The sequence below is a fragment of the Ips typographus genome, linkage group LG5 (assembly GCF_016097725.1).
Source record: "Ips typographus isolate SLU linkage group LG5, UJ_Ityp_2.0, whole genome shotgun sequence".
Taxonomy (NCBI): Eukaryota; Metazoa; Arthropoda; class Insecta; order Coleoptera; family Curculionidae; genus Ips; species Ips typographus.
The window spans coordinates 3005131-3028866 of record NC_138426.1 but is presented as its reverse complement, the minus strand read 5'-3'; the positions used below and the strand labels follow the sequence as shown (position 1 = coordinate 3028866).

General features: G+C 39.0%; 1 protein-coding gene across 2 annotated transcripts in view; it reads left to right on the top strand.

The window, feature by feature from the left end:
* Positions 1-23736, top strand: part of LOC145729998 (hydrocephalus-inducing protein homolog) — a 93060-nt gene that overhangs the window by 32148 nt on the left and 37176 nt on the right. For both annotated transcript variants that reach the window (XR_014178494.1, XM_081981019.1), the window contains exons 29-43: positions 139-257; positions 562-676; positions 736-992; positions 12746-12860; positions 12987-13286; positions 13342-13649; positions 15465-15680; positions 15732-15916; positions 15968-16213; positions 16277-16428; positions 19854-20022; positions 20333-20639; positions 20697-20936; positions 22959-23259; positions 23328-23470. Coding sequence is in view for 1 of the 2 variants with exons in the window: in XM_081981019.1 (XP_081837145.1) it covers positions 139-257; positions 562-676; positions 736-992; positions 12746-12860; positions 12987-13286; positions 13342-13649; positions 15465-15680; positions 15732-15916; positions 15968-16213; positions 16277-16428; positions 19854-20022; positions 20333-20639; positions 20697-20936; positions 22959-23259; positions 23328-23470 (3173 nt within the window). In the remaining variant the exon portion in view is untranslated. The remainder of the gene's footprint in view (positions 1-138; positions 258-561; positions 677-735; positions 993-12745; positions 12861-12986; positions 13287-13341; positions 13650-15464; positions 15681-15731; positions 15917-15967; positions 16214-16276; positions 16429-19853; positions 20023-20332; positions 20640-20696; positions 20937-22958; positions 23260-23327; positions 23471-23736) is intronic.

The window sequence follows — 23736 nt, the reverse complement described above, 5'->3', positions numbered from 1 at the left end:
CCTCGTATAAGCCCAAAAATGTGGTATTGATACTGATCGTCATTTCATCGCAAAAAGCTTCATAATTAATAAAACATAAACTTTAAAAAATTGAGTGCACAGAAAGAAAAATTAATTAGTTGTTTTATTAAATTTCAGAGGTATTACAGAGCCTTAACAAAGCTTTTAAAAGCCAACTCGAGGACTTTGATAATTTGTTTCAAGAAATTGTCCATGTCGGGCAGTACTGGGACAAAAAGAACCAAGTTCTGAAGAAGGTAATATATTAGTCTATTTTGAAAATATCACATTATCATACATTTGCCAAACTTTATTCGAGGTAAGGTGGGGAGGGTTTGAGGGGAACCGGCAAACAGGGCCTTAAGGCCTACTTGCCGGACCTTTTAGTGCCTCATTATTACTACTACTACTTGATACTTCTATTCTGTTGATCCGGCAATATCGCAAAAATAAAAATTCTTTATAGATTTAGTACCCGTCCTAAGCTAAACTCAAAGAGTCGTTGTCTAGATACTACACCTTGAATTATCCTTGTATAATCCTCCTTTTGCATAATTTCAGCAATTTTCTCCTGGATCCAAAAAAGAGTCTTCAACTAAAGATTCGGCTCGAACCTTAAAAAATTCCGTAAAAAAAGGATCCTCATCCTTAACTCTCGAAGAGAATTCAGATTACGGTAAGTAACCCAAATTATCTCTCTTCCAGACACATAGTATTTGTATGGTTGCGCTGTAGGTTTACACATGTGGATAATACTAAATGCTTGCAATGATCGCGGTATAGATTACCGTCACATGATTGGAAATCGTCTTAACGCAGACGCTGAGATTCAGAAGATATTGGCGGACATCGAAGAGAATAAAAAACCAAAGTTTGAAGAGTTTGACACCAATTTTACCGTAATTTCCAAACGAGAACAGCATCGAAATGAGCCGTCCGGAGTATATAAAATTAAAAATTTTCAAGATGTTGAGAACGTATATCCAGCTAAGGTAACGAATGCGTTTTTTTATGGAATATTTTTTAAATAGCATCAAAACGTTAAAATTCTATATCTGCGCCATTTCTGGGGTTTCGGCGACTGTAAAAAGCTCAAAATGTTTGTCTTGAATTCCTCTTTCACCTCGTGCTAATTAAATATGTATAAAGTGTTCAAAAAACAAAACGAAATACAGTTGAATTTGAAACTATCGCTCTGCCAGTTGTGGCCGCGTTTGCCCAGTTTTAAGTGGTTGTAATATCCACTGTGAGTAGAAAGTCATCCTCAACATTTTTAGTCTCTTCCAAAATTTCTATAACTCTAACCGTTTTTTTTGTCTTGAACTGCTTTTTCACCTCCCGTCAACCGCAACACGATTAAACATATACAGAGTGAACAAAAATTCAAAAAACAGACATCGGGTTAAATCGTTCTTCGACGTCTTCCGATCTCCAGTCACCATTGGTCCCTGTTCATCCACAGGTCTTCTTCCAATTCTCTTTTTCGAACTTGTGTAACGTTGCCTTCTCTCCAGCTTTTTCTGGGTCGCTCTCATTTTCTTCTGCCCCTGTGGTGTCCAGTTCTGGATTTGCTTGGGTAGCCTTTCTTCTCCCATCCTCTGTCCTCTACTATTGTATGTCTGACATTCATAATTTCTTGAATCCGTTCATTTCGGATCCTTTCCCACCTTGATTTGCCAGCGGAGCGTTTCCAAAAGTCCATCTCGGTTACCTTTAACGAGTTCTCTGAGCGTTGTTTTAATTGCCACACCTCACTGCCATATGTGACTACGCTTTTGATGGTGCTATTGTATATTCGGTGTTTATTGGCTTTCATTATGCTTTTGTCCCATAGTACACTGTTTAGAAGGTTGATGGCTCTACGTACCTGGATGTTTCGGTCCCTTATTGCTTCATCCGTGGTACCGTCGTTCGTAATGTACATTCCTAGGTATTTATATTTGTTGCAGGGTTGCATTCTCTGTTGTGTATCTTCGAGGATAAGGTATTCATGTAGTCCGCCTATGCACATATATTCGGTTTTATTTACGTTCACTTCAAGGCTCCATTTGGTATATTCTTCAACTAATTTTCGGGTCATATTGTAACGCAATTATAACACGTAGGCGTTTATAGCACTACCCAAAGCAAATCGCTGCAACCTTCCTTAGCCCGAAACAGGAAGAGTGTGGATTCACCCAAAATATTAAGTTGTCTATAAACCAACTTACCAACAAATTTCCTCCCCTAGGTGGTGATTAAAATACTCTAGCTCAGACGGGGGTTCGTGAGGTTTTTCCCTTTGTATTTCAAACTGCTGCTTTGTCAAAATCGAGAATAAGTTTTAGGCGCCACCGAAATTTTGATTTAACAACTAAAGTTCTTTAAAGTTAGCTGCAACAAACCCTAAACAAAATATGGAAAACAAATACTGACTTGTTGCCCGTAATATGGCTTCAAAATCTAATCAAAGAAAGGCCACACCATTAAGTGAACAAAATACATTTAATCATTATCGGAATAATGACAAAACAAATAGCAAAGGTGTGCAGCAAATAATTACAACGCTGGGCACCCTGCGGACGCTACCAAACAGTAATAAAAACAATAAATGAGTGGGTTTACACCGCTGTAGGTTAAACACTTAAAAATGTAATTACGCTACCAAATATAGCACTATGTACCCTGAGTACACCCCCAAAAGAAACCATAGTCGACTGTGATTAGCTTTTTTACACTGGGTCAAAGCAATTAAAATATGAAAACCCTTATCAATATGTTGAGCAAATACAAATTTGTAGAGCCAGTAATAAATGAAGTAATTAGTTGTTGTATGATCAAATTACACTAACAGAAACTTAGATATAGGTACTTATCTTGACAGACCTCCGAATCTAGTGACGTTTTAGATTAATTAAACCATCTATTGACCCACATATGAAGCTATCCCGATTGGTCAACTCGTGAAATACTCTGGTGACTTGTTAGGTGAAAAAGGTGGACTCCGGTCTCAGTGTTTCAGACCCTCCGTACATCCATAGACAAATACAATTCCCAATTTACCTATATGAACTAATCCAAACGTCTTTCGAAAAGCCTTCTGGACTAAATGACCTTAGTCCTGGTACTAGTTCCTGTAAGTTCAACCCTATATATAATACAAATACACAAACTAAAACCAATTATTTACCTCGTTTAACGAGGAACACCAAAAATTAAAGATCCGCGTCTTTATGACAACCACCGATAATATAGCCGATTTAAAATGGCCGAAGTTCGAACCTTTAAAACGCCACCATGCGGCTAATTAATTGCCTCCAGAACACAATGCGATCGCTAAAACTCATACGGCGATGCTACCAAAACTATGGCAATTAATTGATAAAAACAGAGGCTATACAAAGTCCCAATCAGTGGGGTAGAATCAATTCAGGATTCTAAATAGAATTGCCTCCATTTTTCGAACTTCACACGTGAAAAGGTTTTGTCAAAAAGCCCTCTCTAGATCCCCTTTTCCCTCAACCAAAAGTGAATATCTCTACCAGCAAAAAAAATGACCCTTCAACGACAATCTACTGTCCACAAGCCAAACGAAGACAGAGAAAGAATATCTCGTGGCAACGTCGAAGGCGCGATTCAAGAAGAAAGCACCTGTCGCGTCGATCAATACTCGTACCAGCAAGAGGGCGACTCCTCAGAAAGCGGGCAGTACGTTAGCCCAATCCGGCGTAGGTACGACCGTATGTGACCGAAACTGCAATGCGATGTTGTCACGTAGAGCTGGTAATACTACGTACTCCCAGACAAATCTATTCTTGCCAAATCAACCCGTAACAATATACTCCAGGTCTTCGTTGTCCTGGGCCAAAATTACTTGATCGTCTGCAAAGCTCAAAGTGTATAAAGTTAAGTCATTTACTGGGATGCCCATATATTTACACTTTCGTTTCCATCCTTTCAAAGCTTGTTCCCGATATATTTTAAACAATATCTGTGAGAGGCAGCAGCCTTGCTTCAGGCCCTTATCCACTCTAAAACCTTCTGATATCATTTTTGCTATTTTTATTCTAGTTGTATTGTCCTGCTGGCTTTAATTAAGTTGACGTTGATGTTAGTCCTCTCTAGGGCTTCCCAGATTTTGCTTTGTGGGATGTTATCGTATGCCTTTTTTAGGTCCACATGTAATAGGTATATTCTGCTGAAATGCTGTTTTCTTTTCCATCGCCTGGGTGAGACAGAAGAGGTGGTCAACTGTAGATCTTCCCGCTCTGAAGCCGGCTTATCCTTCCGCTTCAAAGTCGCTGTATTCATTTTCGATTTTCTTAGTAAGTATTTTTCCGTATACTCGAGTCATTGAGCATCGATATGCCTCTGTAGTTGTTGCATTCTTCTCTGCTTTCCTTCTTGTGAATCGTCGACATCTAAGTTGTTTTCCATTCGTCAGGTACTTCCGCTCCGTTGATGCAGTTTTAAAATAAGTTGGTAAGTTGTTTAAAAAGTTTGTCTCTCCCGTACTTAAATAACTCAACCCCATTCCCGGGTCCAGCAGATACTGTAATCATCCCACTTTTCTAGGGTTATCGGTGATATTATATCCCTTTTGTTATCTTGTCTTAGCGACTTCAGTAGTCTGCCTCCCAAGTAGGTATTTATTCTCGAACAATTTCTTTCCCATGCGTCGTTTTTCCTTTGGCAGATCATTTTTCGCGCCTTTGCTTGGGCGTTCATATAAAGTGTCTCATCTTGGTTTGTTTGAGAGTTAAGGAATTTACAGTAAACATTTCTTTTAACTTCTATTTGTTACTCTTGGTCCCACCAATATGGTTTTTTCCGTTTCTCTGGCTCATACAGCGCCTCCCTTGCAACTGCAATATTTTATGTGTTGGTAGTGTTGTTCATTATCATTAAAACGTTCCTGATCTAGTTTTTCGTCTAATATTTTTTGGTACAAGACCCTAACGCTCTCATAGTCTGATTTTTGGATTTCTGGACTTTTTTCGGCTTCGTCTGATCTCCACGGAAATAAGATTTTAGATCCGAACCAATAATGGTCACTACCGCACGTAGGTCCTCTGTGTACTCTCACATCTTGCACCTTTAAGTTGGTGTTTTGGCTTATCAGGATATAATCGATGATCGATTCCAGGCCTCTCGTATTTTGTGTCCATATTTGTGGATCCATGGGTGCTGGAAGAAGCCATTCAGTATCTTCAGTTCATGTTGTTCTGCTATTGATATCAATCTGTTGCCATTATCGTTAGTTGTGTCTTCTCCAAGCCCCCAAGAACGTTATTGTTAACGCATAGGTGAATGAAAATAGAAATTGAAAGTAGTGGACTGTATGAAAAGTAATCTAGACGCTAACACCGAGAAATGCACAAAAGTACCAAAAGGAAAAGGGCACTCACCAGTTGTCTGCTCTGGCCGCTCTTCTGGGGATCCCCACACACATACACGTAAACCACGAGTTTTCTTAGGATAAGTAAAATTGTTGTAATTAAAACGGTAAATCCGGATTAGTGCCTGTTTGTGTCTCGTCGTCTCGTTCTAATGTTCAAGACCGCTTTTCAAGCAGTACTGATTCTTCATTGCGCCTGCGCGCCCTTTTGAATTGAAATACCCTTATGCAGATAATGGTAGTATTAAACAAATATATATATAGAATGAAAAACTCGAGGAAAATTTATATCACCAATGTTATGCATTAACATTAACCGGCCACCAAAACCTTAGTTTTCTAAAAAAACCCTGATACGAAAAAATAATATTAGTATAACTAAAATAATATTTAGATAAAGACAAAAAATTTATATCTTAATTCCAACCCCTTAAATAAGAAATCCCAAAATAAAACAAAAAAGAACGAAACAATAGTAATGAATATGCGAATTAATTACCCTTTGGTAAAGGGCACAATTTTACAACCGGTCTTTTAAACATTCCGCTGGCTGTTCGAACAGTTACTACTCGGCAGTAACCATCCTCACCCGGGTGCAATTGTACCACGCGACCAAGTGGCCATGTGAAAGGAGAAGTTTTCTCGCGCTTAAGAAGAACTAAATCGTTTAATTCAATTTTTCCAGAATCACCATACCACTTATGCCTTTGCTGTAAAGTATTCAAATATTCTGTAGAGTACCTTTTCCAAAAATCAAAATGTAACCTTTGAATAAATTGCCAGCGAGATAAATGATTGAGTTTAGTATGAGTGAAATCAGATTCGGGAATTACCGAGTTTAATGGCTCCAATGTTAGAAAATGGCCTGGGGTCAAAGGAATCAAGTCATTGGGATCTGAACTTTGTGAACATAATGGTCTTGAATTTAGAACTGATTCTATTTGGCACAATAGGGTCGAAAATTCCTCGAAGCTTAAACGCTGCTCACCCACAACTCGAAGTATATGTGATATGACGCTTTTCACTCCGGCTTCGGCAAGACCATTAAAATGGGGACCGGAAGGTGGACTGAAATACCACTGAAATGACAACTTTTCCGACGTAGTTTTTGCTAACTCTTTGATTTTGTTGTTTTTTTCAGTAAAATTAGTGCCATTGTCACTATGACACGCTATTATCATTCCCCGTCTAGCTATGAAACGTTTAAAGGCAGCAAGAAAACTGTCAGCGGAAAGTTCTTGCGTTATTTCTAAGTGAATCGCTTTTGTAGCGGTACAGACGAAAACACAGACGTAAGATTTGAATACCTTTGCTCCTCGATGACGGAAAACGGTTAAGGAAAACGGACCACATAAATCAATAGCCACGTGGGAAAACGGCTTAATTTGACAAATTCGATAAGAAGGTAGATTTCCCATCGGAGGTGGCGAGCAACACTTAGGATTAGCTCTGAAACAACGAATGCAATTTGATAGAGTTTTTTGAATAACCTTTCGGGCTGAAACAATCCAATATTTTTGAAGAAGTAAGTTATGCAACGTTCTTAAGCCTGGATGTAAGAATTTTACATGCGTTTGCTCAACAATCAAAAACGTTAAACGATGCGAGCTCGGCAATAGCAAAGGATATTTTGCAGAATATTCTAAGTCGGAGTATTTCAAACGTCCCCCGGTTCGAAGAAATTTATCTGAGTCAAGAAATAATGAAAGTTTTCGAAAGGGTTTAGGTAGGGGTTGATTATTATTTATCTTCATGATAAGGTCAGAAAATTCAGTTTCCTGAACATATTTTATCAACCGCATTAAAACTTGTTGAAGTTCAACTTCCGTAGGAATGCCAAAACGCTTTGATTCAGGAAATTTCCAATTAGAGTATATACGAAAACAATAAGCTAGTATTCTTTGAATTTTGGCCAGTGAGGAATATTTTTCAAGAAAATCATCGCAAGCATGAGTTACGGTCACCACATTTAAGGAAATTGATTTCTCCTCACTGGAAACTTCGGAGGTATTCAACTCAGGTCGTTTAAACCACTCCTCCAGCCATTCGTCACGAGGCTCAGAAAGAAACGATGGTCCTCTCCACCAGACATCGTTACAAATTAATTCCGACGGGTTCATGCCTCGTGAAGCGTAATCTGCAGGGTTAAGTGCAGAGGGAATATACCTCCATGAAGAAGGTGGTACTATATCTTGAATATGACTGACTCGGTTTGATACGAAAGTTTTCCACCGACTAGGCGATGCGTTTAACCAAGAAAGAACAACTTGAGAGTCAGTCCAGGCGGTACACAAATCGAAATTAATTTGATCATGATAAGTACTTTTCACAGAATAAATTAAGTCGGCTAGTAGTTTCGCTGCTACTAATTCCAACTTAGGAATAGTTAGGGATTTCAAGGGTGCAACTCTGCTTTTTGCACATAAAAGGGACACCGAAATAGAATTTCCCGTTTCTACACGAACATAAACAACCCCTCCGTATCCGATAGAGGAAGCGTCGCAGAAAGCATGCAATTCGCATCTTCGAAATTTATTAGAAAAAATGTGACGTGGAATTTTTAAACTAGAAATTGCAGGAATTTCTTTTTTCAATCGTGACCAAGCAGAGACTATCCTATCTGAAGGGGTTTCGTCCCAATCGATTTGAGAACTCCACAAGCATTGCATAATATATTTTGCTAGTAGAACCACAGGGCAAAGAAATCCTAGAGGATCAAAAATTCTACCTATGTCAGATAATATATTTCGCTTAGTACACGGTCGTTCACTTAATTGGCATCGGTAAGAAAATTAATCTGATTTAGGTTGCCACTGAAGACCTAATACTTTAAGAAACTGGGGTTCTTCTATATCGAAAGATAGGGGCATTTGTCTGTCGGATTCTGAAACAGTGGAGAGCAGTTCAGGACCATTGCTGGCCCATTTACGTAACTCGAAGCCTCCTAGCCTTAGAAGTTGAATTAATTCAGATTGTAGCTGAAGCGCTCCAGATACCGAAGGGCTTGTACCCAATATGTCATCCACGTAAGTCTGAGTCTTAAGAAGTTTACTGGCGTTTGGGAAACGAGAGCCTTCTACATCAGCAAGCTCATTTAGAGTGCGTATAGCTAAATAAGGGCTGCAACTCAAACCGAACGTAACTGTATTCAATGTCCACTCAGAAAGTGGCTCATCAGGAGAAAATCGCCACAGTATTCGGAGAAAATCTCTATGAGATGGAGTAATAAGAATCTGGCGAAACATTTGTTTGACGTCGGCAATGAATACAATAGGATGAACGCGAAAATTTAGAAGCAGGGAAAAGATATCCTGTTGTAATTTTGGACCTGAAAGTAGTGTATCATTTAAACTCAATCCTTTTGGACTCTTGGCTGACCCATCCCAAACGACACGCAATTTAGTGCTAACACTATCAGGTTTTAAAACGCAATGATGCGGTAAGTAAGCACAAAGAGATGGCCTCGAAGTTGAAGGTGTAACCAGAGACATGTGACCACTATCAACGTAGTCCTTCATAAAATCACAATAGGGAGCATACAAAGTAGAATTTTTTATAAGTCTTGATTCAAGTGACATAAATCTACGAAGTGCCTGAGAATAAGTATCACCAAGATCTGGTTCCAAATTCTTGAATGGAAGAGAAACTATGAATCTCCCTGTAGAATCACGACTAACCGTGTTGCGATAAATGTTTTCGCATTTTATTTCATCAGGTGAGGAAAACCCTTTTGAAGGTATATGTTCTATTTCCCAGAATTTTGGAAGAAACAAGTCAAGATTGATTTCTGAAGAAGCAAAAAATGTATTTGAAGTTGAATTATTAACTGTACCTGATACCTTACCAATCAAAACCCAACCAAAAGTTGTTTCTAGGGCCGTTGGTTGACCAGGTTGACCTACTCTTTTACCAGAACACAGAATTTGAGTAAATAGGTCGGCTCCAATTAGCAAATCGATAGAACTGGAAAGGTAAAAACGTTCGTCTGCTAATTTCAAACCCTCTAGATGGTTCCAAGTATGATTTTGTAAATCGAAAGATGGCATGTTTGAACAAAGTTTTTGAACAACAATTGCGTCAAAAGAATACTTAGGTTCTGAGAGATGTTTGGCCTTTATTGTACAATGAGTCAAACCTTTCGTAGCGACTGATGTCATTTCATTAAGGCCGAAAATAGAGCTAGAAAAACTACGTCTTGGCAAACCCAAACGACGAATACAGCGCTCGCTTATGAAGTTTGACTGACTACCGGAGTCTATAAGAATACGAATAGGTTGGCAATTTCCTTTGCCATCGAAAATGTCTACCACTGCTGTGCCTAACAACACGGTACTATGGACACTAAAGATATTTGCAACAGTAGTGGAAGATGAACTGGGAGCAGTATTCAAAGTATCATCAAACGTGCCTCGATTGGAAATACCCTCTGAATTATTTTGAAATTCGGAACTTGAAGTGAATGAAATTTTTGTAATATGCAGAACAGAATGATGTCGATGGTGGCAAATTCGGCAACTGAAAGCGGACTTACAAGATTGAACGGTATGGGAGTGATGTAAGCAATTGAGACACAGTTTAGCTTGTTTGACGTAAGTTAGTCGATCATTTGGAGACTTTTCCAAAAACTTTGTGCATTTTGAAAGTGTATGAGGCTGGCCGCATAGATAGCATTTAACTGTGGAATGGGTAGAGTGATAATGCACCTTTTGATGGAACGCAAATGAGGGACTTTTGTTTTGTGCCTTTGATTGACCTGACAAATTTAACTTAGAAAATGCAGATTTATTTGCTTTAATGTTGGTAGTCAAATGTTGAACTGATTCCAGAGCCTTACATTTATTTTCGAGAAATTCAAATAAATTACTATAACGTGGAATTTGTACGTTACTGAACTTAATCTCAAAATTAGTTCGAGTTTCTATGTCAAGTTTTACTAGAAGTAGGTGAAAAAGTATGAAATCCCAATGATCTGTTTGAAATTGAAGTGCATTTAACATTGCCAATGATTCAGAAAAGGTATTCAGCAATGACCTTAGATCTTTTGCATTAATACTTTTTAATGTCGCTGACAAAATGGCATTTAAAGCATTTGCTGCAAGTAGGCGTTTATTTTGATATCTACTAACTAATTTATCAAAGGCAATGTCGTAGTTGTCATTAGTAATAGTAATTCCACTGAGCAGCTTCAATGGCTCTTCCTCAAGGTAAGAAAGTAAATATTGATGCTTTTCAACATTCGAAAGCTCTTCATTTTCATGTATTAGTTTTTTGAACAAATCATAAAATGTAGGCCATAGTTGCTGATCTCCCTTGAAAACAGGTATGGTAATCTTTGGAAGCTTCACATTAGGTTCGACTTTGACACAACTAGGTTGGCTATGAGATGAGATAGACGGCTTACAAATTGAATTGTTTATGAATTTGGAGTCATAGTAAAATTTATCTGTGTCTTGCCTAATCTTTTCCTGAACTTCAAATTCGGAGTCTTCAGACAAAAGACCGATAATGTCATTATGAATTTTTTGAAAAGTATCGTAAACTTGCTCTATATCTTCAAACCTAACAGTAAATTGTTGTATAAGAGAGGAGTCGTTCATAGCCTTAAGAGCAAGCGTATATATCTCAGTAATTCGGTTAATATAGATAGCCCTCTTAGCTTCAAGCCTCTTCAGTTGTGCCATTTTTTAGAAAAAAGTATTATATAGTAGTACAGTATCCCCGATGTGAGAAAGGTATGAGCTCTAAAGTACTATGAAATACAGTTAATGACAAATTAATTAAATTTTAATTAACGCAGTGGAAGTTTTATTCTTATTTGACTGGACTATTATTTATCGTAATTTTGCGATCCACTATCCGAGTTTTGAATTTGAAGTATAAACAAACGGCTTTACCGTCTACCGATAAGAAAGGCCGAAAATAGAAAAAACTCGTTTTTGAAGAAGTAAATCGAATGTAGAAATGAATTTTTGTGTGCGAACAAAATGTAAAAGTAAGGTTTCTTGAATATTATAATACAATTACCTTGAAACTATGAATAATTTGATACTTTTTGTACTGAAAATTTCAGAAATCCGGTTCGATAGGACCAAAATGTTAACGCATAGGTGAATGAAAATAGAAATTGAAAGTAGTGGACTGTATGAAAAGTAATCTAGACGCTAACACCGAGAAATGCACAAAAGTACCAAAAGGAAAAGGGCACTCACCAGTTGTCTGCTCTGGCCGCTCTTCTGGGGATCCCCACACACATACACGTAAACCACGAGTTTTCTTAGGATAAGTAAAATTGTTGTAATTAAAACGGTAAATCCGGATTAGTGCCTGTTTGTGTCTCGTCGTCTCGTTCTAATGTTCAAGACCGCTTTTCAAGCAGTACTGATTCTTCATTGCGCCTGCGCGCCCTTTTGAATTGAAATACCCTTGTGCAGATAATGGTAGTATTAAACAAATATATATATAGAATGAAAAACTCGAGGAAAATGTATATCACCAATGTTATGCATTAACAGTTATCTTTTCTTTTTTTCCCTGTCCTGCCGTTAAAACGTCCAAGGAGGATAATTTCCCTTGAGTTTCCTATTTTTGTTATTTCAGAGGAGAGGTTCTCATAAACTTCCTCTTTTGTCTGCATTGAGGGCTTATACCCCTATTATTGTAATTTTATAATCTTGTAGAATTAAATTCATCTTTATTATCCGTTCGTTAATAGGTTTCCATGACGTGATATTCTTCCTGAGGCTTTTGCGGATCAGAATAGCCATCCCTTGTTGTGCTCTTTTATCCCTAGCTATTCCGCTGTAGAAAACGTCATATTGCCCCAGGTTTTCTGAACCTTGCACTTTTTTTTTGTTTCAGTTAGGACTGCTATGTCGAGATTGAGATTTTTTAGTTCAGAGGTGACTTCACTCGCTTTTTGCCCTGTACGTTCCAAGTGTCGATATTCATAGTCCGTTTCCTAAGCTTGGGTCGTCTTTGTTTCCGCCCATTCCGAGGCTTGTTACTGGAGTTTTTAACCTTTTTTTTGTTTTCCGAGTACCGAGGTGTTGGCCCGGGTGATTTGTCATTTAGGTTGTCTTCCTCTAGCCTTTGGCATTTCCGCGCCTCATTGCAAGGCAGCAATGTCACTCTTATTTATCCTAAAAGCATGGTTGCCGCCGGATCCGCCTTCTCTGCCGTTGTGGTCTTCGTCTGTACCCTAGACAAGGGGCCCTGACAGGGTACTATCAGCCGGGCCAGCTGAACCCTGGTTTTTTTGCTATTTCCGCCATTTTTACATTTGTAGTAGTTGTGACCGCGTTTACCCGGTCTAACTGAAAAAGGGTCTTTCATTGTGCCTTACTTAATTAAAAATTATTTACCTTTTAGAGCCGATCAAAATCTGGATCTTCTATAAAAGTGCGCCGACGCCGTGGATCAAAGAGTTCTAAGAGAAGTGTCGATTCGCGAAGTGGAGCTGATACAGTTATCAGTTTTGCAAAAGGTGAAACTTACAGAAACTTGCTTTTATTCCTCAACTTTTTTGTTTCCTATGAGGAGCCGAATTATAGTTTCATTAGTTTCTAACAGTGCAAAATCCAGTTGAAAGAAAGCTTCGTCAATATTTCAGCTGAGAGTGACGTGGAGTTTTTTCCTAAAATGGTCTTGGAGCCTGGCACTCAAGCTAAATATCTAGTTACTTTTGCTCCACGCATCTGCGGGTTATACAAGTACCAATACTCATTAGAAACCACAAGAACTACAAGCCTGTACAACGTATCATGCAAAGCAGTTTGTGAACTGCCCAAAATCGAGATGACGCCAGAATGTATGTTTCCTAAAACACTCGAAAGCTACAAGGAAAAAGCTTCTTATGACCATTTTGCCTATATTAAAGATCAACGGATATTTGACTTTGGATCTGTAATAGGTTTGTGCTTAATAATATGTGGTTAAAATTGACATTTATTTTTGATTAATGACAGCTGGAAGCACGTCGCTTGGATTGTGCTACAACAGTACTATTTTACTGAGGAACAGTTCATCAACAACTTGCCATATTTATCTTGGTTTATCGAGTGATTTATTTGAGATAACGCCTGCAAATCTTGCGATAATACCCAAAAGTGAAGCTGTTGTGACCATATCGACCACGCCTTCAACAGTAGGAACATTTACATGCGAAATGTTTATCGCAATTAAGGATAATCCCCGAGTAGAAACGTTTACATTGGCTTATTCGTGCAGTAAATTGGAATTAAGTGTAGCTCCCAAACTAGTCAATTTTGACAAGGTAAGTTATTCATTATTTGCATTTTAATTATCTTTATTTTTGAAAATCGTGTCAAACATGTGAAAAAGTTAAGTAAACGGTACATGATAACGAAGACCTTCTTACAAATATATACGGGTGTAACCTGGAAAACGATGGACACGGAGGCGAGTCTGTGCCGCTCTCCACGGCGATCGGTACTCGGTGGTGGCTGCGCGAGGCTGCCCGCAGGGAGAGGTGCTTTCTCCTCTGCTGTGGAGCCTTGTGATGGACGGCCTCCTGTGGAAATTGAACGATGAAGGCCTATGCCGCCGATCTGGTCATCCTGTGCAGGGGCGCCAGAAACTGTCTGCAGGGCCCCATGGTAAGAGCAATGCGGATGGTAGATGAATGGTGCCGTTTGGCAGGACTGAGTATCAATCCAAAGAAGGCCCAGCTTATGCTATTCAGCAAGAAGCGGAACCTTGTCACAAAACCCATGATTTTCCTGTCAGGGACGAATCTCGAATACCACCTCACGGTGAAATATCTAGATATACACCTAGATACCAAACTATCATGGCGCGATCATCTTGCTTCCAGGGGCAAGAGGGCCATGAATATACTATGGGCCTGTTAGAGGGCTGTTGATTTCCCCAAGAAGATCCACATATCGTGGACAACATCTCGCTTTAGCACTGATGACGCTAAAACCAACCGTTGCGAGTGATCCTACCCAAGGAAAGGCAAAACATGGAAAAGTTATACATATAGCCGGTTTCATAGCGTCCTGCGCCTTCCGGTTCCTAGCATCCAGCCTCTTCTGTCTTCCCAGTCCCCTGGTTGCAGGTTTCGTTCTGACGCAGCTCTCTCTCTATTCCGCCGGTTCATGTCGCCCTGGGTCTTCCTCTTTTCTGTCGGCGTCCATTTGAGGACCTGCTTAGGTATTCTAGTATCTTCTAGTATCCTCTCACTCACATGTCCATACCATATTAGTTGTCTACGTTGGATCCTTCTACTATAGTTGTCTCTACCTTCATAATTTCCCTAATTTTGTCATTCGTTATTGACTTTCCTGCTGATCTACGCCAAAAGTCTATTTCTAAAGATAGTAGCTAGCGCTCTAAATTTGTTGTTAATTGCCAGGTTTCACATCCGTACAGCACTATACTTTTGAATATTGAATGGTATAAGAGGTGCTTCTTTTCTCTCGAGAGGTACATTTGGACCACAGGGTCGAGGTCAGGCAGCCTATAACCTTTTGCCCTTTTATAATTTGGTCCTTTATTTCCTTCTCTGTACGACCTCCGTTATTAATTTTCATCTCCAGGTATGTATATTCCATACAGCAGCTTATCGTTTCGTTTTCTTGTGGATGAAGGTCATCTCTGTCGTCTCCAATACATAGATATTTGGTTTTGGAACGGTTTACCGACATCCCCCATTCTTCGTACTTTTTTAATAGCTTTCTTATCAAAACTCTAAGTCCTCTTTGTCTTGTGCGATAACCTCCTGATCATCTGCAAAGTGCAGGGGGTGTACGGTTATGTCATCACTTATTTGTATGCCCATCCCACTACATGATCTGCTCCATCGCCCCAAAGCTTTCTTCAGACAGATTTTATATAGTGTGGGAGAGAGACAATAGCCCTGTCTTAAGCCTTTTTCAGTCTTGCAACGGTCGCCTGCGCAGGTTGAAAAAACTGCACAGGTCTATTCCTACACATCCTCTTGTCTACCTGCGCATGCAGACCTTTCCGGTAGTCCATGTACGGCCGGCATTACTGATAATTTGTATAATTCCCAAAGTTCTGATTGGTCCAATGAATTGAACTTTACTGCATTTTGCTTTTAAAGGTGCCGTTGTATTACACTGCTAAACGAACTGTAAGGCTGACTAACTCATCACCCATAAATTTACGCTGGGAACTATCTGATGCAGCTTGGGCCACTGAAATCTTTGAAATACCCGACCAAAGTGGATTTCTGGAACTATATTCCTTTTCGGATATTTATTTCAAATTTCATCCTACTGAAGAACTGTCACTCCCGAAAAAGTCCTTACAGATAAAGGTAAGTTTTCGTTTTATTATTTGCACTTTAGTATAATAAAAGTTGTTGCAGTTGTATGACGTAAACTGTTCTTCAACAGAACCATGCTTAATCGAAACAGTAGGATTTCATGCTGATTCTGTAGACTATAACCTAGACTTATTAACACATATTGAATATGGAGAAGTGAAAGGTGGCGTTGAAGGTAAAACCACATATGCCATTGCCAATAAAGGAAAACATGAGGTTTTAATAAAGTAAGTCAATGACGTCTTATAAAACCTATTTTAAAGATTGTATTCAAACAGGATAGAAGTGGCAAACAATCCTTTGGAAAATATCAATTATGTTCGTGAATATTTTAAAATCAAACCACTAGAATTGAGCATTGGAGCTCAGAAAACTGAAAATATTTCAATTCTACTGCATCCAAAAAGTAATTTTTCCGTGGAAAATTTGTTCCTGTTTGTTGTGAGCATTGTGGACAATTTTGATGCTGCTCAGGCTGTCAAGGCTTATAAAGTTTACACCAGTGTTACTTCCACTATGCCTTGGTGAGTATTTAGAAACTATTATAGTATATTTTATGATGATTATGAATAAAACACTCATTTTAGTTACGACATATGTCCACCTACCCGTTTAAGTTTTGGCAATGTTCCTTTACAAAACTCAAAGAAGCTATTGATTGACATAACTAATAATGGAAGATTTTCGTTTGGCTTTACCATATTGAATTATGCAAAAGTTTTGGAAGCACAGAAGCGAGGTAATTTTTACTTTCCTTGAATATGGATTTTTAGTGATTTGGTGTTACCTCGAATAGTCTTAGCTCATTTCGTCTTATGAGAGAGAGGGACTTATGTCATAATTTGAAGTATACAAGAGAATGCCAATTTCAGGAATAATCTTTCTCGAATCGATAAGAGGTTATATAAACAGCTGGGCTAGCAACGGTAGTTATTGTTGTTAAAAGTAGTTGTCAGTTCGAAGTTAGGTTAGGTTAGGTTAGACGGCAGATGTCAGTGTTGTTCCAGTGGTGTTCTGTGGGACAAACAGTACATTTGGTGTCAGAAGTGGAAGATCCAGAGAGACAGCGAAGTCTGTGATTACATTACAAGGTGCGAAAATGGAGTACGCAGTGAAACAGCTTATAGAAATGATGAAGGAAATTAAAGCAAGTCAAGTAAGTTAGGACAGCAAGTTAGAAGAAATGAAAGCGAATCAGATCAGCGAGAAAAGTGTAAACTAGATGACATAAAAGGACAAATAAAGGACCAGTTAAATTGTGTGATTGGTGGACGGAAAAGCGAAATGGAAGACCGGATGGGAACTTTGGAAGAAAAAGTCGACAACAAAATGTGCAGAACATACAGAGGGAAGTTGATAAACTACAAGCAATATCTCTGAAGCCAATTCTAGTTGCCAGCTCAAATGCATGTTTAAACATAAAACCTTCAGTCTATGATGGTAAGACCTCTTGGCAGATATACTAGAAACAGTTCGAAGCTGGTGCGGAGGCGAATAACTGGATATTAAGTGACAAAGCCACCGACTTGAATTTATCACTTAGAGAAGAATCTCTGAAGGTTTTGCAGACTCTAAATAAAGGCCACTACAAAAACTACGACGACTTGATCCAGCACTTAGAAATGAGGTTTGGAAACAAGCACCTGGTGCAAGTTTACGAGGCACAGCTATCAAGCAGAAGCCAGAGAAGCAATGAAACCTTGCAGCAGTACGAAGCTGATACTGCCCGTTTAGTTTATCTGGCTTACTCAACTGCCTCTCAAGGCATCAGAGAGCAATTAGCCGTGTTTTTGTAAGGGGTCTGATACCGAGCAAGCATTACGACTAGCTAGATGCCAAACTCTTCATGATGCCCTTGCCTACTTACCTTTGAGTTTGAAGCTGTGAAACAAGTTATACGAGTACGTCAAGTAAGGAGCCGTACACCGGAATACAGAAACCGATATTTAAATTCAGACCTCTCAAGCTCCCAATCAGACGTAAAGCAACAGTTATTAGAGGCCTTCCGAAAAGAACTAATGGGAGTGTTAAATAGGAGACAACAGAACAATCGAAATGTACAAACAAATTCGTTTACAGGAATCTTGGAATGTTGGATCTGCGAAGACTATACCACCTCATTGCCATAAACCCAGAATAGTAGAGAACAAGGAAATGTGGGATAGGAGAAGACAAGTCAATCAAAATTACCAAACAAAGCCGTCTACACGATCCTTGAATGTCAGGAAAAAGGACATAAACAACATCAGTGTCCCAAACCAAAAACAGTGTTGAACCAGAAAAGAGAAGGACTAGCCAATATTCATCAGATGCAAAAGCTGATCGGAAATAATTAACACGCTTTACCTAGTTCATCTCCAGCAGAACAACACGAGCTGTATAGTGATAGTTGTCGAATGGTTGTCGACATAGGAACTTCACCATAGTATGATCAGACATAGTGAAGTATTGCAGAATTAGTGATACCGGAGAAAAGTTTATATTGGAAACAGCCGGAGGTGATACAATGCCTATATTCGGAACCCATGAAGCTAAAATCAACACAACCAACATAACCTATGATATAAGATGGGTTTGGTTCTTATGAAGCAACATTTGGATTTGGAAAATAGCGTCAATAAGATTAATCGTGACAAGATAAACGCAAAGATGCCCGAAAAGACAAAAAGAAAGGTTACTTTGCAAGGAAATGACTTTCCCAGAACTATGGAGGCAAGACCGTGTCACGAAGGCTGCAGACGTCTGGTTTACAGATGGATTCAATACCGTGACGGGGGCAGGAGCCGGTGTGTATGGTGCGACTTCGGGGAAGAGGCTTAGCTTTCCTCTAGGCTGCCACTGTACCATCTTCCAAGCCGAGATCTTCGCGATCATCCGATGCGGGGAGTTCATTTTTAACTTACCGCTATGCCGGATATATTTATTTGTACGGACAGCAAGGCAGCACTGGCTGCCTTAAAAGCTGATTCAATGACGTCTTCGCTGGTGCTGGAGTGTTAGAAGACACTCTTGTCGCTCACGCGGATGGTCCAGGTACGTCTAACTTGGGTTTCAGGGTACTCCGGTGTTAGGGGAAACGAGGAGATGGACAGGTTGGTCCTTTGTGGATACAAAGAGAGACCTATATCCGATATTGCTTGGGAGGAGGCCGGAGGCATGAGGCAGTCGCGATATCTCATGGGCTTTATCCAGAAATGATCTCAGATATGTGACAGGACTTCTCACGGGTCACTGTCAGATGAGAAGACACATGCACATTCTGGGTCTGTCACAGGATCCGGAATGTCGCTTGTGTCTGGAAGACGACGAAACTCCGATATTCGTTCTCACACAATGCCTGGCACTTGCGACGATCAGAAATGAACTTTGGGGTAAAAGTGTAATCAACCTCTTAGATATTCAAGGTACCCGGTTAAGGAGGCTTTGTCAGGGCCACCGAACTGGAAAGGTACTAGCTTGTGATGGGTCACAATGGGCCCGTTTAGCGGCCTAAGTGTCTTCTCCGAAGGGAGCCCATCTAACAATATCATCATCATCATCGTTCTCGAATTAAAGCTCTATTCCGATTGAAGATGTTTTAAAAAATATTTATTTTCGAAATAAGGCACTTATAACTAATGAGCAATACTTAAACAGCAACAAACGGTTAGCTTGGCTTTGACATAAGTAATGATAATAGTACGAACGCAACAAATGGTTTTAAAGAACTATTCTGCTTACTACAGCGGTTTTCTGGCTTACTCTAGTGTAGTACGTGGGTTTAGGGACATTTCTCTCGAACGTCGTAGTTCAGCTGTTTATGAGAGAGAGGGACTTATGTCATGGTTTGAAGTTGATAAGAGAGAATGCCAATTTCAGAAATATTCCCGAATTCCCTCGAATTCATATGAGGCTATATAAACAGCTGTGCTAGGAACGGTAGTTGTTAAAAATAGTTGTCAGTTCCAGGTTAGACAGCAGATGTCAGTGTTGTTTGTAATCAAACAACGCATCTATACAGTGGGAGTTCTGTAGGAAAATGGTACAATAATAATACAAAAGAATAACTCATCTATAACTGCGAAATAACTTTGGAAATTGTTTTGGATGTATCAGACGACGTTGAAAAATTTCGAATAAAATGGGATTATATTACATTGAACTGTATTTAAATTTTAAAAATAGTGAAACTTGGTGGCAAAAGTGCCAAAGACAAGAAAGTTGGTACAGATTCGGCCACAACTGAAAGCAAGACAAACAAGAAGCCAGGTAAAAAGGAAAATTCGAAAGCAACCACGTCAGAAATCAGCAAACGTAGCAAAGGAAACACAACTAAAGAAAGTAGCAGTAAAGCGTACGTTACTATAGTCTATCCGGCGAACCTACGGAGTAATAAAAGCGAAAATTAGGAGGGGTGGACCCGCCCCGTCCATTAATATTGGTCTATATCCGGTCCGTTTTACAATATAATATCTTCTTCTCTCTCTAATATAAGGACTTCTCGGGTCTCATGTCTCGATTCACTTTTACGTACCTGTTTTACATTGTAATGCGGGTCGACCAAAGTTGCCGTCTATCGAATTTTATTACTCCGTAGGTTCGCCGGATAGACTATAGAGATAATTTTTAGTAAATTTCTAAACACACTGAATTGGTGATTTTAGTGAGAAAAGAAAACCAATAAAAATAACTAAACTTGATGTTGGAGGGTTCGTCGTTACTCCAGCAGCTGGCATAGTATATCCAAACGAAAACATTACCATTGAAGTAGAGTTTGGTCCTGCTGAAGCTAGAGACTATAGGGAGCAAATATTAGTAAAAATATCAGAGATTGAAGAGCTAGAGAAAAACAAAATTGTAACTTTAACTGCAACTGCTTGCGAACCTAAAATAGATCTAAAATCATTGGAGCATATCTTTATGGAACAGAACGTAGTAACTAATGTTGGTGACTTTGTAATTCCCAAACAAGTACGTAATTAATAACCCAACTTATATGATTACTTTATTGTTTTCTCGAATTTTCAGGTTGATGGCTGTTGCGTGTTTGTATTGGCAGAGCAAACTTTGTACTTCAAACAAATATGTCTACATGAGCAGTTCTCAGCAAGTTTGCATTTAAAAAATATTGGATCTGTGATCGCGCATTTATCAGTCAAAGTGGAGGACTTTGGGAAATCAGTGTTCTCACTTTCTGAGTCTAATATGTTTATTGAGCCATATACTGAAGGGACGATGCAAGTAACGTTTAGTCCAAACAGCTTAGAGGTTAGTAGTAGTTTATACCTCCAAATTAACAATTAAACTAAATTTGCATTAAAGTCAAATTAATTTTAGTGAAATGATGTTTATCGGTCTTACTCTCCATATCTCCAATTTCTTTTTCATCGTTTTGTCAAGGATACACCGATTTGACCAAGGTATTTGATAGGGTTCGCCTCTCCGACATCATAAACATACTGATAACGAAAGAAACGCCAGACACCATCGTAAGAGCAGTCCGCAGTCTCAATATGAAAAAAATGACTAAAGTAAAGGCAGGAGACATTTATACGGAAGAGATACCGACACCAGGAGGCATCAGAAAAGGTGACAGCCTTAGCCTATTTCTGTTCAATCTCATAATGGACAGAATTATAGAGGAAGTATCATCACTAAATATGGGATGAATAAAAGAATCAGCATGTATGCTACGCCGATGATGCAGCTATTTTCGCGGAAACGGAGGACGATCTACAGAGACAACTACACAAATTCTGCCAGGTCAGCCAAGCGATGAACATGACCATATCTATAGAAAAAACGAAGTGACCTTTGCTAAAGATCCCGTAATATGTAAGCTGGTAGGACAAAATCATTGAGCAAGTCTCACAATTCAAATATCTGGGTATAAATCTATCGAGTTATCAGAACCCAGTGAAGGACCTAAGAAGCCAGATCAACCTAAGAAGCGACTGCCATGTCGGGCTGCTTAAGGCAGATAATATGGGCGAACGAATAGATGCGAAAGGATAGCAAAGTCAGGATCTATAAGACTTGTATCAGGCCAATCATGACATACGGAATAGAAACCAGAGAAGAAACCAACAAAACGAAAACAATGCTTCGAGTAGCTGAAATGAAAACGCTCAGGACTATAATGGGAAAAACAAGAATAGACGGAATTAGGAACACTGACACTAGGGAACTATGTAGGGTGCAAGACATCGCAAGATGGGGGAGATAAAGAAACAGATATTGGTACGCTCACGTGAGAAGAATGGAAGAGGGAAGACTGCCACGCATCGCACTTGAAGGGAAAACAATATGGAAAAGAGCACCCGGAAGACCACCTAAGAGATGGAAGGACAGCTGGCAGTCCACCTCCCAGGAACTGATCCAGAGGAACCTGCAAAATCTGTTAGATATGAATAAGAAGAAGAAGAAGAAGACTTTTATTGCCGCTAAAATACTCCGACATTAACAACAACTGGTCGTGGTGTGATGGTACAGTTCACGACTGTTAGAGACTCTGGACACGGACAGCAAAAGAATCATGAACCAGCATAGCTGCCGGTAGAGGAAATCATTGCAAATGTGAAGAGTGGAATACGGTCGCTGCCAATACATACCGCAGAGCACATAAGAGCAGAAGATTCTTCAGCGAGCAAAGCTCTCAAAAAGCAATCTCACTTTTGTAGAAAGAACAGCTCTTAAAACACTCAATCAAGACAAAGAGATCCTTGTTTTACCTGCTGATAGAGGAAACGCAACAGTGATCATATCAACTGACTACGAATGGAAAATCAAAACCCTTCTGGATTCCATAACCTACAAGAAGTTGACCCAACAGCTCGAATACTTACTAACCAAACATGGAACAACCAGATTTCAAATTGCACTTTAGATTTACATTTGGCAAGAAAAGTGTATGGGCAAAACCCATGTGAAGACCTCAAGAGATGGAAGAGCCATAGAGCTCTTTTCTCATCACTATATTATTTTTATCATGCAAGTGCGTAAGCAACAAATCATCCAAATGGTCTTCATCTTCCAGGTCGGATTCGAGAATGGCAATTTCAAAAATGTCATCCATTATGTAGCATACGTGTTATAAGTATACAACATACAACGAAAACCAGAACGTCTACAGTACACAAAATAAGCAGCAAAAATCAAAGAAAATTTAAGAGAAAACTATCATCTTACAATGTAATGCTAAAATCTGAAACTGATATCGCACTCGCTTTATATTATAAGTTTTTGAGAGGCACATGCTTAGAAAAAAGCTTAACAAACCATATTTTTTAGGTGTTTAATGGCACTTTACAGATATCAACTAACTCTTCAACCGACAACAAACTAATAGTTTACCTAATCGGCGAAGCTTGTCTACCTCGTATCAAACTAATTGTTCCATCAACGGATAACAATGAGGCGTCGATCAATTTTGGTCCCATATGCGTGGGTTATAACGCATTTAAAAGGTTTGGCGTGAAAAACGTTGGTCCAATCAAAGCCAAACTAATCACGGAATTATCAGAAGGCAACGATCAATTGACGATAGTTCCAGCAGATGATTGTACGTGGAAAAACCTAATGAAAGATGAAGGTAATTTTGGTTACCAAATAAAATAATTTACTTAATAATAATATACTATAATTATACTGGAGTTTCAGTGAACATACAGAACAATCTGGTACTAAGCTTATTGACCGGAGATGTTGCAAGTTTTGATATTTGGTACACACCATCTAAGGAAGGGTCGATTGATTCTGCCATAATATTGCATACAATTTCAAATCCGTATGAAACTATTAAGGTAAGTTATAGGAATTTATTTTTCAGTTGAAATAAGTTTACACTTGCCGGTTCGCATCCAAAAAAGAACTTTCTATTTACTTCAATTCACTAACTGGATTTTTGAACTAATTTTTACTGCCGTTAAATTTTTTAGACTATTACTATTACTTTTTCGCACGATCGTAGGAAATAGTATATTGCACAACAAGGGTGAAAAAGATGTCCCTATGGCACGAGGACGAAAATTTGAGCACGACGCTGAGGCACAACTGTCAGTTTGTTTAC